Source organism: Macaca nemestrina, chromosome 16, assembly GCF_043159975.1.
Source record: "Macaca nemestrina isolate mMacNem1 chromosome 16, mMacNem.hap1, whole genome shotgun sequence".
In the NCBI taxonomy this organism is placed as follows: Eukaryota; Metazoa; Chordata; class Mammalia; order Primates; family Cercopithecidae; genus Macaca; species Macaca nemestrina.
In genome coordinates, this window is record NC_092140.1 from 15,718,452 (window position 1) to 15,735,035 (window position 16,584).

General features: G+C 38.5%; 1 protein-coding gene across 4 annotated transcripts in view; it reads right to left on the minus strand.

Moving 5' to 3' along the window:
• LOC105477635 (importin 5) overlaps positions 1–16,584 on the minus strand; it is a 67,610-nt gene that overhangs the window by 15,966 nt on the left and 35,060 nt on the right. For all 4 annotated transcript variants that reach the window (XM_024791526.2, XM_011734202.3, XM_024791528.2 and 1 more), the window contains 9 exons: positions 15,540–15,636; positions 15,229–15,333; positions 12,711–12,833; positions 12,500–12,620; positions 8,399–8,486; positions 5,687–5,793; positions 3,083–3,207; positions 2,898–2,987; positions 2,634–2,807 (listed from right to left, as the gene is read on the minus strand). In XM_024791526.2, coding sequence (XP_024647294.1) covers positions 2,634–2,807; positions 2,898–2,987; positions 3,083–3,207; positions 5,687–5,793; positions 8,399–8,486; positions 12,500–12,620; positions 12,711–12,833; positions 15,229–15,333; positions 15,540–15,636 — 1,030 coding nt within the window. The remainder of the gene's footprint in view (positions 1–2,633; positions 2,808–2,897; positions 2,988–3,082; positions 3,208–5,686; positions 5,794–8,398; positions 8,487–12,499; positions 12,621–12,710; positions 12,834–15,228; positions 15,334–15,539; positions 15,637–16,584) is intronic.

Below are 16,584 nucleotides of genomic sequence, written 5' to 3' on the forward strand. Positions count from 1 at the left end.
AAACTTGCTGCCTTCTCCTGCATCTGTCTTGCTGAAACAGATGAGATGACCTTTTTCTCTGCACCAAAGACCTGGTGTTCTCTGACCCAGCTAGTAACAAATGCTTACTACCTATCTGCTGCTGGGCCTGTCCTGTCACCAGCAATATTTTAAAATAATTCTTCTGTAATCCCAGCACTTTGGGAGGCTGAGGAGGGCGGATCACTTGAGTCAGGAGTTCAAGACCAGCCTGGCCAACATGGTGAAACCCTGTCTCTAAAAAAACAAACAAATAAATAAATAAATAAACAAACAAATAAAAATTAGCCAGGTGTGGTGGCACACCCCAGTAATCCCAGTTATTAGGGAAGCAGAGGCAGGAGAATTGCTTGAACCAGGGAGGCAGAGATTGCAGTGAGCCAAGATTGTGCCATTGCATCCCAGCTGGGCTGACTAGAGCAAGACTTCCATCTTAAAAACAAAACAAAACAAAAAAAAACAAAAAAAAAAGGAAGCCAGGCATGGTGACTCACACCTGTAATCCCAGCACTTTGGGAGGCCCAGGCAGGTGGATGACTTGAGGTCAGGAGTTCAAGAACAGCCTGGCCAATATGGTGAAACCCTGTCTCCACTCAAAACACAAAAATTAGCCGGGTGTGGTGGTGCACGCCTGTAATCCCAGCTACTTGGGAGGCTGAGGCAGGAGAATTGCTTGAACCTGGGAGACAGAGGTTGCGGTGAGCAGAGATTGCATTACTGCACTCCAGCCTGGGCAAGACTCCATGTCAAAATAAATTAAAGAATAAAATACAATATTTATTGACTCATATGAACCCGACCCAGTTACTACTTCAGATTTTCATAATTCCTCCCATCAACTACACCCACACTCTCAGCAGAGTTCTTTACCTTGTGTTACACATTCAACCATGTCTTCAGGAAGTTCTCTCACTTCCTGCTTCTGCATCTCAACCTCTGCTCCATGTTTAGTATGGACTGTGCTGCTGGCCTCAGAGAAATGTCTTTCCTCCTCCGCTAGGCTACCTTCTCTTCATACAACTCTTCCTCATGAACACTGTCCTCCTATCATCCCATCCCAACAACTCCTTCCACTTATCTTTAAAAACCCACATAGTGCCTCACTGCAGGAAGGAAGGGCAGGGGTACACAGGGCCTCTCACACCACAGCCACCCACCCAAACCTGTAAAGTCACGCTGGATCCATCCATTACTGATTTAACCAACCAACCTATCTGCCTTCAACTTGGTGTCCACCTCGGTCTGCCTTCGGGCACGTGCATGTTTCTTTTATCATATTCTTAGTCTGCTGTCATCTGATAGTGAGCACTTGGGCCTTTGTTTTTAAGTCCTCTCTCTTTGGCTTCTGAGACATTGCATTTCTTGTTTGTCTTGCTCTCTGACCAATCACCAGTGCTATGCAAACTGTGGTTTGTTAACTATTTGCTACCAGTTCATATTAAGTATAGGCACTGAGGGCATTAGAAACTTTCACAGCAATTTGAGAGTAGGTTTATATCTTCTATTTTCTATGCCTTTCTATGCCTTCTGTTCATTTCATTTTTATAACAGTAATCCATTTTCATTGCATTTGACAAACTGGGCTAAAATCCTTGCTTTTCACATCTACATCTCTCATGCACTGTGCTGGACTAACATCCTTCAATTGTTTTCAGGTTGTATCCCTTCCTTCAGCTGTAACTACAATCATTTTTACTTGGATACTCAAAAATGATCTTGTTTCTACAACTTCTGTGTTTCTGTCACTTTGGTTAGAATAGTCAACATTTTAAAATTTATTCTTTTATCTTTTTTTTTTTTTTTTTTGAAACACAATTTTGTTCTTGCTGCCCAGGTTGGAGTCAAGTGGTGCCACTTCAGCTCATTGCAAGCTCTGCTTCCCATGTTCAAGTGATTCTCCTGTCTCAGCCTCCCGAGTAGCTGGAATTACAGGCGTGTTCCACCACACCCGGCTAATTTTGTATTTTTAGGAGAGATGGGATTTCACCATGCTGGCCAGGCTGGTCTCGAACTCCTGACCTCAGGTGATCCACCTGCCTCAGCCTCCCAAAGTGCTGGGATTACAGGGGTGAGCCACCGTGCCTGGCCCTTTCATCTTTTAAAATTAAAACTGCCAGAAACAAACTGTTAATGCTTCCCATGAAATGTCTTTCAGAATCACCTCTTCCACTATTACTATCTAAGCTTCCTGGACAATGACAGTGTGATGGTCTTGCCTTAAATCTTCTCTTTTTTGTGTATGCCTCACCCAATGCTACTACACTAATTTCTTACCATATGATGATTTCCTGCAGCATTTAAGAACATAGAATGGTTTTTCACACTTTACATAAATCAGAGTTCAAAAATTTCTCTGCCTTATTTTCAGGGTGATCCATATACTGATTTTACCTGACCTTTAGCTGTATCTTTCCCAATTTCGGTTATCAATCCACATTTTGGTCAAATCTGAATTTTTCTACTCATCACTCCACAACTCCGAACATCCTCCTTGGTTTTTTTACTTTATATTCTTTATGGTCAGGCTGCAAGTCCCTCTTTCTCCAGTTCTTACCCATCAAATCAAACCAAATTAATCTACAAAGAGAAGGCAGCCTACAGATCTTAAAACTTACCTCTTGAAGCTTAAGTACCATAATGGAATGCAGATGTTTCACCAAATTATCCAAGTATGGAATAAGTAGTGACTTGGGACAGTCTTCAGTGAAGTTAATGAGGGCAGCAGCTGCATGGGCCTGCACACGTTGATTGCCTTGGTCTTCCATGGTCTGCAGCAGAGCTGCAATCACCTGTGAAATGAAACCAAGTGAGCATATATGGTGAAATGTCCACCCCTCTTCCTAAAGTCTGATTTGAGTGTCTGAGGACTTGTTACTTACCTTCTCATGAAATTTCTTTTGGAAACCAGGTGCAAAATCTGTAGCCATCTGTCCCACGGCATTACAGGCTGCATACCTCACTCGTGGATGCTGGAAAACGTTCCCTTTCATTAGTAAAAGCAATAAGGTTTCCACCTGAAGCTACAACACTAATCATTTTCAATCATATATTTACTGGTACTTACAGGATCCTGAAGAAAAAGTAAAACGAAATTTACTATCTCATTTAGAATTCCTTCCATTTGCTGGTGGCACCCTTCACCAATGGCAGATAAGGCCATCAATCCTGCATGCCGATATTTCCAGTCAGCTACAGAAAAAAATTACAGATGGAATACCAATTAGACACTATAAACATGTCATGCTGGTAGAGGGAGATGTAAAAAAGTTCTTATTTGGGAAAGAGTAACAAAATTTTTTTAGAAAGGGTTATATGTATATATAACGTAATATAAAAACATTTGTATATTTACTTTTTAGAAAAATGAACAGAAAAAGTGCCCAACTAGACTACTTGATTCTAAAAGTATGTATCAGGCCAGGCGCGGTGGCTCACACCTGTAATCCCAGCACTTTGGGAGCCTAAGGCAGGTGGGTCAGGAGTTCAAGACCAGCCTGGTCAACATGGTGAAACCTTGTCTCTACTAAATAATACAAAAATTAGCCAGGCGTGGTGGCGGCGGGCACCTGTAATCCCGGATACTCGGGAGGCGCAGGTTGCAGTGAGCCAAGACTGAGCCACTGCACTCCAGTCTGGGTGACAGGGCGAGACTTCGTCTCAAAACAAAAACAAACAAACAAAAAAAATCCTGTATCAATGGTGTGATCTTCATGTCTGCTTTTTAAATCTACTCTATAAAAATATTCACACAAGGTAAGCCAGAATTCCTGTAGAAGAGTGTTTACATTATTATTTGTAATCAATAAAAACAATTAGCATGGAATAGGGATTGTGGAATGTATGTGGCAATTAAAAAAAAATGAGGTAAGCTGTTATGTGGTGATACGACAAACTGTTGAGCAAAAGCTTAAAAAATATGATGTGTCCATACAGTATATTCACTTTAAAAATCCCCTCCGTATATGCATAAATGAGGTCAGAGGAAAGTCTCAGAGAGCTGTTAACAATGGTTACCTGTGAATATGAATTTAAAACCTTGCAAGTTGGCCGGGCACAGTGGCTCACGCCTGTAATCCCAGTACTTTCGGAGGCCGAGACAGGCAGATCACTTAAGGTCAGGAGTTCAAGATCAGCCTGGCCAACATACTGAAACCCCATCTCTACTAAAAATACAAAAATTAGGCCGGGTGCAGTGGCTCATGCGGTAATCCCAGCATTTTGGGAGGCCGAGGTGAGCGGATCACTTGAGGTTAGGAGTTTGAGACCAGCCTGGCCAACATGGAGAAACTCCGTCTCTACTAAAAGTACAAAAATTAGCTGGGTGTGGTGGTATATGCCTGTAATCCCAGCTACTTGGGAGGCTGAGACAGGAGAATTGCTTGAAACTGGGAGGTGAACATTATAGTGAGCCAAGACTGTACCACTGCACTCCAGCCTGGTTGACAATGAGATTCTGTCTCAAAAAAAAAAAAAAAAAAAAAAAAAAAAAAAAAAAAAAAAATTAGCTGGGCATGGTGGCATGTGCCTGTAGTCCTAGTTACTCAGGAGGCAAGGGCAGGAGAATCGCTTGAACCCAGCAGGTGGAGGCTGCAGTGAGCTGAGATCACATCACCCTGGGCAATAGAGTGAGACTCCACCAAAAACCAGACAAACCAACAAATTTCTAACTTAAAACTTCTGCATTTTAATTTAAGAACACATTAATTTATAATTAAAAAAGACAAATGAAAATAAAACATATACAATAATCAACTTTGGGATTGATATATATTATAGGTACAAAGGTAACTGACCAAATAGTAGGGAAATATTCACAGAAATAAAAAAGGATGGCCGGGTATGGTAGCTCATGCCTATAATCCAAGCACTCTGGGAGGCTGAGGCAGGAGGACTGCTTGAGGCCAGGAGTTTGAGACCAGCCTGGGCAACATAGTGAAATCCCATGTCAACAACACCACCAGCAGCAACAGCAATAACAGCAACAGCTGCCCTCCAAGGCAGGTGGGCTTCCACCATCACCTCAGTCAGGGGCAAAAAAAGAAAGAAAGAGTTTCTTTTTTGATAACATTAGACAGAATTTCTTCTTTTAAAAATAAAAGATAACGGATGAAAGAAGATTATATGATTCAAACATTCTAATATTTCTTAAAAGTTCAAATAATGTCACTTTCAAATTCAAATCTAAATATTTTTGGCAAGGAAGTAAATCTGTACATTTTCTTTGGGATTGACAATTTCATGTCAATGAATTGGGTTAAATATGGATGGTAAAAAGACAAGATTAATTTTTTTTTTTTGATGGAGTCTTGATCTGTCACCCAGGCTGGAGTGCAGTGGCATGATCTTGGCTCACGGCAACCTCTGCCTCCTGGGCTCACGTCATTCTCCTGCCTCAGCCTCACAAGTAGCTGGGACTACAGGCGCCCGCCACCACGCCTGGCTAATTTTTTTGTTTTAGTAGAGACAGGGTTTCATCATGTTAGCCAGGATGGTCACGATCTCCTGACCTCGTGTTCCGCCTGCCTTGGCCTCCCAAAGTACTGGGATTACAGGTGTGAGCCACCATGCCTAGCCAAGATTAATTTTTAACAGTCTAAACATATCTTAGAATTTAAGCTTTAGAAAGGGCACAACTTCACTATTCTAGCTTTTGAAGGACATAGCTTACGATTTTGAAGCATTTGCATAATGTGTTCCTTGATCATCGGCAGAACGAGCTTTCCACCAAGTCCACAAGCCATTCGGTCTAGAGCACTCTCGCCTGCAACTGCATTGCTAAACACATAAACAAAATTATGTATTCAATATATCTGAAATACAAAATAAATAGCAGACTCTACAGACATACGTCTAATCGTATTATTATTAAACTAAGACTGAGAAAGAATTCAAGCTGTCTTTAAATGTGGAACTGAAATTAGGGGTTTAAAAACCCTATAGCTTAGTAAAGAAAAAAAAGAGTAATTGCTTTTATCATGATCCACCATAGTTTAGAAAGTCATGTCTGAATCTTATTTTTCTTTTCTTTTCTTTTTTGAGACAGAGTCTCACTCTGTCGCCCAGGCTGAAGTGCAGTGGCGCGATCTCAGCTCACTGCAAACTCCGCCTCCCGGGTTCACGCCATTCTCCTGCCTCAGCCTCCCGAGTAGCTGGGACTACAGGCGCCCGCCACCACGCCTGGCTAATTTTTTTGTAGTTTTAGCAGAGATGGGGTTTCACCATGTTAGCCAGGATGGTCTCGATCTCCCGACCTCGTGATCCACCCGCCTCAGCCTCCCAAAGTGCTGGGATTACAGGCGTGAGCCACTGTGCCTGGCCTGAATCTTATTTTTCAAGACCATCCTCACCCCCTACTGGCTAAAAACTGTTCTCAGAAACAGCTTCTGACACTTTCAACACTCCAGTAAAAGCAGTGTTGAAAGAGCCTTGTGTATTTCATTTCCTAGAAATACAGTCTTCAAACTTGTCAATGAACAGAACATGGAAAACCGAAAAGGGTGCAGAGAATGTATAATTTTCCCCACTGAGTTTATTCACCTTTAAAGGGGTGCAAACTGCACTGCCAGAAACTATGCATAGTTATATAAACACAATTCTACTGTTTTCTCTGAAAGCTGAAGGGATGTGGGCATAAAAGCATTTGGTCTTATGCTGGCTTAGAACTGGAAGATCAGTAGTGAATTTCACATGCATTATCTTTACTGTGTAAAGACAATACTATAAAAATGAAGCTATAAATTACCTTCAGAACAGGTTTTTAGACTTAAAAAATCTCCCCTTGAAAATATATTCATGCCCTGTTTACTCACAAATTAGAAAATCTTATTCACCTAGTCTAGAAAACAAAGTTTCTTAAACTGTATAAATTTAAGTGCCATTTACAGGGCAAATTAAAGGACAAGTAGCAGCACATTACAGTAACTGAACCAGAAAGGAAATTCAAGCTAGCCCTGGTCTTCTCTTCAGCCATTATCAGGTGTTTCCAGTGAAAGATTACTTTCATATACTTCAAAACAGTATTAAAGCCAGAAATCAGTCATTTTTAATAATGGGATTAAGTATCAAAAATGCACCATACATTCTAAAGACAAATGTCTTTAATTTTTTCTTTTATTAACCTAGTAGTTTATACTGACTCCAAGTCTTTCGGGCGAATAATTTCAGCTCCTTTTTTTTTTTTGCGACAGAGTCTCGCTCTGTGGCCCAGGCTGGGGTGCAACAACGTGATCTCAGCTCACTGCAACCTCCGCCTCCCAGGTTCAAGAGATTCTCCTAGCTCAGCCTCCCGAGTAGCTGGGATTGCAGGTGTTTGCCACCAGGTGCGGCTAATTTTTGTATTTTTAGTAGAGATGGTGTTTCAACATGTTGGTCAGGCTGGTCTCGAACTCCTGACCTCATGTGATCTGCCCGCCTCTGCCTACCAGAGTGCTGGGATTACAGGCGCGAGCCACCACACCCGGCCAATTTCAGCTTTTTTAAAGAAAAAGTGGTAGGATAATGCACTGGGAAGAATGAAAGAAATAGTAATTAACCCCAGTACATTAACTGGCTACATAACCTCAGACAAATCACTCAATCTTCAATCTCCCTTTCTGCATCTGTAATATACCTCTGGGACTACTAATAAAGTTGATTAAAGTAACAGAACTCTGAGGTGCTATGTTTCAATATACATTCATTACTACTGCACAGTGAGTACAGATTTTGGTTGACTTTTCCTGTATTCATGGGACTTCCTAAGCTGAAATAAATAAGTACAATAGTAATTCCAGTGTTACTGTCACCTGGTGTGACTTTTAATCTTTTCACCACTGGATCCTGTCTATCCTGAAGTTAAACTACTTTTTACTAGGAAAATATGATGTGTATCGCAGGGAATTTTGTTGAAACAATTATTCTAAGGGAAGTCTTTGCCTATAAAAGCATTTATCACAAAAAAGCTTCTTTATACGTTTTAAAAGATACTCAAACTAAAAAAACAAAAAAACAAAAAAAACCTTGGAAATAATTTAGAGTAAGACAGTTAAAAACACAGCTACTTTATTTGCTGTTTTCATGTCATACTTTTTTTAAAAAACTTCCTTGTTTGTTGTTGTAGGTATCTTTCCATTCCTGATTACAAAATACAACTTTATGTATTAACTATTAAAGTATTTTTATGAACTTTCAAGGAACATAAATTTTATTAATATGTTATGTATGAAAACTAAAGAAAATACTATCTATAAAATGTGACACAGCAATACATACAACAGCAAGGCAAAGTGCCCCATATTCCAGGCTTAAAAGTTTACCTTCAGGTTACAGGGTGCAATGGTGAAGAGATGGGCCTTGGAGCCCTAGGGCTCTCACTGCCACCCTAGACACTATGTTTGATTACCTGTCAAAATCATCATCTTCTAGTTCATCTGCATTTGCCCAGTCCTCATCTTCTTCCAAATCAACCATCATTGCTAACATCTGAGGAACTAAAGTAAACAATTATTTCACATCTGAAGACTGTGACTTTATTTTACCCATACCACTATTTATAAACAAGAATTTTAATATTTCACTTTGCCTCTAAGAGAGTAAGACAGAACAATTATTTGTCTGTGCCCCCAAAACCTGGTTTGTTAAATTTTAACCTTTTGTCATATTTGCTTTTATCTTTTCTTTAAAAAGTAACATTCATAAGTCACACCCTCCTATGAAATTCCCAAATCCAATTACATTCTCCCCCGGTCACCAGAGGTAAGAAGCAACATCACAAAACAGATGTTTCACATTCCTCAATTGTTTTTTTCACACTTGAACTACAGATCTATATCTCTATACAAAATTACAGTACTATTTCAAGATTCGATTTTTTATATAATAAATGGTTTCATAATATATGCACCTTGGCAATTTGCTTTTTTCTCAACACATAAGCATTTCAATTTAATTAATAGCATTCCATTATATAAACATACTACCCACTGTCCAGCTGATAAACATTTTAGTTGTTTCCAATTTCTTCCTCCTATAAAATTTGCTTTGATGAGATTATTACATCTTCTCTCTGACAAGCATGAGTCTAGGCATGAAATCGTTATTACTACCTTCAAATAGTACTAAAAAATTACCAAGCAAGGCCAGGCGCTGTGGCTTATGCCTATAATCCCAGCACTTTGGGAGGCCAAGGCGGGCAGATCACAAGGTCAGGAGATCGAGACCATCCTTGCTAACATGGTGAAACCCCAAATACAAAAAAATTAGCCGGGCGTGGTGGCGGACGCCTGTAATCCCAGCTACTCGGGAGGCTGAGGCAGGAGAATGGCGTGAACCTGGGAGGTGGAGCTTGCTGTGAGCCAAGATCACATGAGCCACTGCACTCCAGCCTGGGTGACAGAGTGAGACTCCATCTCAAAAAAAAAAAAAATAAAAATAAAATAATAATAATTACCAAACAAGCTGTGCTCTGCACAGCTGTTGCAGAAACTATGTGACGTTTCAGTGGAGGTCTGTATTATTTCACAAAAATGTGTGAAGTGCCCTGTGGCCGGAATAAGCGTCCTCTTGGTTCTACATCTTTCATCAACAATTGATATTGTCAAACTTTTGGGCAACTTGTATTCCACAATTACACTGGTTTTTATTGAGACTTAGCAGGGTTCATTAGATATCTCAGATCCCTCTTTTATGAATTTCCTGGCTGGGCCTGCTGGTGCACACCTGTTATCCCAGCACTTTGGGAGGCTGAGGTGGGAGGATCCCTTGAGCCCAGGAGTTCAAGATCAGCCTGGGCAACATGTTAAACCCTATCTCTACCAAAAAACAAAAATTAGCCAAGTGTGGTGGCATGTGCCTGTAGTCCCAGCTACCTGGGAGGCTGCAGTGAGCTGAGATCACGTCACTGCACTCTAGCCTGGGTGACAGAGCGAGACCCCGTCTTAAACAAAAAAAAGCAATGAATTTCCTCTTCTCAGCCTTTGTGTATTCTCTAGATAACAAAACTGTTGATTGTGTGCACTGTAATTATTTTCTTCCAGTCTGTGGCTTTTCAGTTCGTTTATGGTATATCTGATTGGTCAAAAAACTGTTTTAACATTTACAAATTTGGCAATGTTTACATCAATGGTTTGTGATTCAGTCTTAAAATGCTTCAGTCTTAAAATGCAGTCTTAATCTACTATTAAGCATTACTTATAAAATGTATCTGTAATATTTAGTTCTTAATTTAATTTTTTTAACTAGTTCTAGTGTGCAAGGTGATATTCAGGTCTTCAGTAGAACCCAAATTATTTTTTTAATAAGCTGTCTAGAGTTGAAATTTTTTCTCCATAGAAATAACCAGTTATATTCTCAACTCTTAAGTGGGAGCTGAGCTATGAGGATGCAAAGGCATAATAATGATACAATGGACTTTGGGGACTCAGGGGAAAGGTGGGGAGGGGAGTGAGGGATAAAAGACTAAACACTGGGTACAGCGTACACTGCTCCCGTCATGGATGCACCAAAATCACAAAAATCACCACTAAACCAAACACCACCTGTTCCCCATAAACCTATTAAAAAAAAAAAAAAAAAAAGAATGAACCAGTTATTCCAGCAACTTTTTTTTTTTTTTGAGACAGGGTCTCGCTCTGTCACCCAGGCTGGAGTGATCTTGGCTCACCGCAGCTTTGACCTCTTGGGCTCCAGCAATCCTCCATCTCAGTCTCCTGAGTAGCTGGAATCACAGGCGTGTGCCACCATGCCCGACTAATTTTTGTATTTTTGGCAGAGACAGGGTTTTGTCACGTTGCCCAGGCTGGTCTCAAACTCAGGAGGACACGCGATTTGCCCACCTTGGCTTTCCAAAGTGCTGGGATTACAGGTCTGAGCCAGTATGTGGGGTCCTAAGAACTTTCGATCAATTATCTCTTTAAAAATGGCTTTGTTCCCAGGTGAGTGGATCCTCTCCTACACTCTATCCTTTGTTCCATCCAATCCATTGTCAACACCCGCATCATCAATGCATTCTAAATTCACAGAGTTGATGGGGCAAGATCTCCACTTTATTTGTCAAAATTGTCTTGGCTACTCCAGGCCCTATGTTCTTTCAGAAGAATTTCAGGATCGTTCTATCATAACCCTAGATTAATTTGAGAACTGACACTTCGTTCTTGTATTAGTCTTTCAATATGTTATTCAACATTCTCCATATAAGTCTTATATACCTTTTGATTTATTCCCAGTTACTACAACTCATGCCTATAAAATTTTCTAAGTGATTACTACGTATAATGGAACACTTACAATAAAATGCTCTCATATCTAAGGATCTTGCTTAACCCTTTGATTAGCAGTTTATCTGTTTAGTCTTTAAAATTTTTTGTAGACGATAACCTCATAGCCTACAAATAAGCAATATTTTTGTTTCTAATTCTTTTTTTTTTGAGACAAGTTTTACTCTTGTTGCCCAAGCTGAAGTGCAATGGTGCAATCTGGGATCACTGCAATCTCCGCCTCCTGGATTCAAGCAATTCTCTTGCCTCAGACTCCTGAGTAGCTGGGATTACAGGCGTGCACCATCACACCTAGCTAATTTTTTGTGTTTTTAGTAGAAACGGGGTTTTAGCATGTTAGCCAGGCTGGTCTCGAACTCCTGACCTCAGGTGATCTGCCTGCCTCAGCCTCCCGAAGTCCTGGGATTACAGGCATGAGTCACCGCACCCGGCCATCGTTTCTAATTCTTATAACTTATTTTTATCTCTTAATGCATCAGCTGGGGCAGTCAGTACAACACGAACAGTGATAAAGGAGATATTTTTCTTGTTCCTGACTTTAATGGGAATGTTTCTAAAATTCCAACCACTACCTCAGTGTAAGACAAAAGGTAAGTACCACTACGAAATAAATCTGGTGATGTATTTACCCTCTAAATTAAGTGTTCAAGTACTCATTAGCTCATTAAGAAATGGCTAGGCCAGAAAATGATCAGGTTAGTTCTCAAGTCCTTATCCCAGCACAATGAAACTTTAAAGTAGTATTTCCATAGCACAATAGCCATTTAAGTTTCTGCTGCAATGAGGGTCTATAAAACAAAAGCAATGTAATATAGTGAACAGAGCCACGACTAGAGTGTTAGACCTTGTTCTAATCCTATCTTCACTGGTAACACACATTATTTTGGTTTGCAGTTCACTACTGTATATCTATATATCCCTGCTGAATTGTTTTTGACTGTATTAACTGTGCCCAATATTTAACATATAAATGATAGAGTCTGTCACGGTTCACTCTAGAAATGTTATTTTTAACACCAGATTTCAGGGTGCCTGCAAAGTCTTAAAGGCATAATCACAATGTGGGGGTCCACGCTTGCATGTATTGAGATGCATTTTCCCAAATTCATCTGATTCTAAAAGGATATTCATTATATTCTCAACAATCTGAGAAATTACACAACCCTCAGCAAATTTATCCAAAAATTTGGCCACATTACACATAAACTATCTGAAGACTGTTGACTTACTAGTCTGTGCAACAATATTGGTATGTTTTCTTAACATAGCAGCTGCAGTCTCAGAGAGGGTGACAATAACTTCAAGGGCAAGCTGGCGTTGCATATTGTTGAGGCTAGTGTCTCCACACAACTACAAAGAAGACATATTTGTATACATTTAATAGTTTAGATTAGTCCCTGCAAATAACAAACAGAACGTTTACTAACGTACTTAATTTACCTTTAGACTTAGCTGTAGAGTTGCTTCCAAGTGAGGACGCAAATACTTTGGAACAGTATCTGCAATCTCAACAAGGGATTTTAGGACAGAATCATCATTCTGGTAGCACGAGTCATTTACAGCCTAGAAAAGATGAAATAGAAAGTCTGTGTTGAAGATTCACTTTACGATGCCTCCTTAGCCAAAACATTCCTAAGATGCTGACAACAGAGAAATATTACAAAACTATTTTTCACTAAGTAATTTAGCAATCTATATTATGCAAATGTTCTACCTGCAGGCACATATATACCTTCCTTTCAATGGATGTTAACTAGAAACATACAAAACAGACTTACATTTAAGTCAAAATGAAAATCGGTGAAACTATAATAACCATTACAATACTTAAGGCTGCCAAGGAATTACTTTTTTATAACCAGGAGTCCCTTTCCTTTGTCCTTTTATTTTTTCAGCAATAAAGTCTCGCTCTGTCACCCAGGCTGGAGTATGGTGGCACGACCACAGCTCACAGTACCGTCCAACTCTTGTGCCTCAGACTCCTGAGTAGCCAGGACCACATGTGTGGCCATGACACTCGGCTCTTCTGTCCTTTCTTATATCCATGTCCTAGTTGTTTTCATACGCACAGTAAGTACTAGAACCTATAAAGTGTCCAATATTACCCATTTTATTTATCTTGGATGTTAAGTCTGGTCACTGTGGTATTAAAGTATGCATTTTGTGTTTATCATTATCAATTTCAGAATAACAACTCTTAAAAGTTGTGGTAAACATTTTAACTTACTCTAAATCCAGAGGAAGAAAACCGGGATTAGATTTCAAAAGTAACTAGAGATTTCAGATAATAAACTACTAAAGCAATAATATGTTATAGTTAATGTTCTGTCACAAAACTATCTTTTAATTGTGATAGCATGGGGAGAGAAGTTTCACTAAATCCTTTAAATAAACTTTTATCATGTGGAAACCTTCAATTTTAGCTCCTCTAAATCCTCTCTAACTCAGTGGTTCTCAAGGGGAATGGTTTTCCACCCAGGAGATATTTCCTGATGGTCACACGGTTGAGGATGGGCAAAGGCCATGGATACTAAATGTCCTGACCTGAGACACAAGCACAAGGGACTTACATGATCTTCTCATTATGCATTTCACATTTGTACAAACCCCAGACATTTATAAAAAGGAAAAACTCTTTATAGTGATCTGAACCTAGAGCCTAACTCACAAATTATGTTTTGTCTGGTTTCAACAACTGTTATCCCCCCGCAATGTAACTACTGTATCAATCAAGAATGGATACATACAGGTGGAACATCCCAAATCCAAAATGCTCTGAAATCCTCAACTTTTTGAACACAGACACGTCACTCAAAGGAAATGCGCATTTGAGTATTTCGGATTTCTGACTTGAGATGCTCAACTGGTAAGTGTAACACAAACACAGTGTTTCAAAATTTGAAAAAATTTTGAGATCCGAAACACTTCTATTCCCAAGTATTCTGAATAAGAGAGACTCACTCTCTACATTGCTTTGTTCAGAACCTTACTATTTTAGGAAATCTTATCACCAATTCTAATGGGAACTGTGGTGTTTGACTTACCAATATCTTTGTTATCAGTCCAGTTTTAGCTATTACATTTGTATAGATCACTTGGAAACCACCTAGTCTATTATGTCTTTTAGTGTAGTCTTGTCTGACCATTCACATAAGGAAAAGCAAGCCATTTTATTATATGTTTTCTTTGTAGTTCTTTATATTTAGTTAAGGCCATATATATATTCTAAAAAATTGTGCACATATATGTTACATTACTTATGCATTTCATCTTTAGAAGAGTATTTGAAAAATTACTAAAAATTGTCATAAAAAAGGAGTTTGGAGTCTGAAGATTGGGAACCACTAACTTGTACAATCTTTTAAATTTTATTTTAATTAATATAAATTTTTTTTCCCCAGGAGCATAGACTCAAGTTGCCCTGAATATATACTCTATCTTGTCTAATCTTATTTTGCTTTCTGATTAAAGCAGAAAGTATCCTTAAAACATTAACATCCTTAATGATAATGTGAATTAACCATAAACTCACATTATAATACAAACTTACACACCCTGTAGTTAAGAGTAGTTTCTCCTTATGTAAAATGGACCTTAAATCTCACAGGTTATTTGACTGATTTAACGGAAATAATCTACATGACCATATATTCAATAATAAGCATATAACTGCTTACACCATTTACTTTACAGGAAAATTTTATAAGTATAAATATTTAAGAGACTAAAAATGTCTTTCAAAGGCAGTAACCATAAACTCAATGGAGACTGAGATCTGCATGTTTTGTTCACTCTTGTATCCCCAGTGCCAGAACATAATAAGCAATATGAATTTATTGCTTATAAATATCCATATATAAATTCATAATAAGCAATATGAATTTATTGCATAAATGATTGAATGCATTAAAGAACCAAGTAAGGTATAATTATGATTTATTCTATACTGTTTTCATACCTGTAGAAATCCTGGTAGCAAGTCTGCAAAATGTTTGAACAGAGCAACATTATGCTCATTTGCAAGTATAAATGCAGCTGTAGCTCTAGCAGATAAAGTTCTAATCTAAAATGAAGAGGAAAAAATGTCAAGTATGAGAAATTTTTGATAAACGCAAATTCAAGCTTTCTTACTCAAGATCAAATTATTCTTTATCAGTAAAACTGGTGTTTACATTTTAAAGTATAAAAGTAAAAACCTCCTAATACACTGATTTCTTTCAAAATTAGATTAAAATCGATGGCAATATTAATAGGATTGAAATTATTTACCGACGGGTGTTCCTGATCTTGCATACACTGAACTAACATCCGTTTGATGACGTCTAAATAGTGCTGCTGCTGGTTCCCAAAAATTCCAGGGAAGTTCCTAAAAGATAATCCAAACATTCTTTAAAAGCTACATTATATTAATATCTTGGTAAAGTATGAGCTAGAATCTCTAATGAACTGTTTGTTTACCTGACTCAGTACGCATTAATCCATAGGTTGAACATCATCTACCCATTTTCTAAGCAATCCTGTTTTTGGGTTAAGTGAATGAAAACATACTGGAGAAGTCTGGGCTGGGAGTAGAGGCTACTCAACAGCCCATTCCCAGCTACATGCTTTTATCCTTATTACTCTGTCTCAGTCGAAAGCTGACCTGGAGTGCAGGATGGGACAAGAGCAACCACAGGTTTTCAGATGAAAACTACAGTAACTATGCTCTCTGACCATCTGCATTCTCTAATCTGAATTACTGATATTAACAAAGATACATAAGACAACTAAAGTAGAAAATGATATAATGCCTAAAATGTGTATGATCTTGATCACATTTTAGGTGTAGTAGAAAAATATAACACAGTGGGGCAAAGAATAATCACTTAATTCTAAACTTAGACTATTTGATTATAAATATACATGTTTGTTAAAATATTATAAAATTTGGCCACAGAAGATTCAGAAAACATAATGGGGATTCACCTGCATTCTCCTTCTCCTCTTCAAGACACCATTATTAATGTGGTTTTTGAAAAGCTACATTCAGTATTGTGTTAATCTCCAAATAAACGAGAGGAAACTGTTCAATAAAACTTTCAGAATCATAAAAGACAAAGAGAAAGCAAGCAAGCTGTAGAGAACCTTTGTGTACAAAAAAGATCACAACATGAAATAAAAGGCCCTTTAAAAAAATTTTTGCTTCCAATACAAATACAAACAAAGCTTATGTAAAGGCATTATTTTCATTTTAAGTATAAAGTTAAATTAGGCTAAAATAATCAATTAAAAGGTGTTTAGGGCATTCATGAAATCAAATGTCTCAAAAAACTAG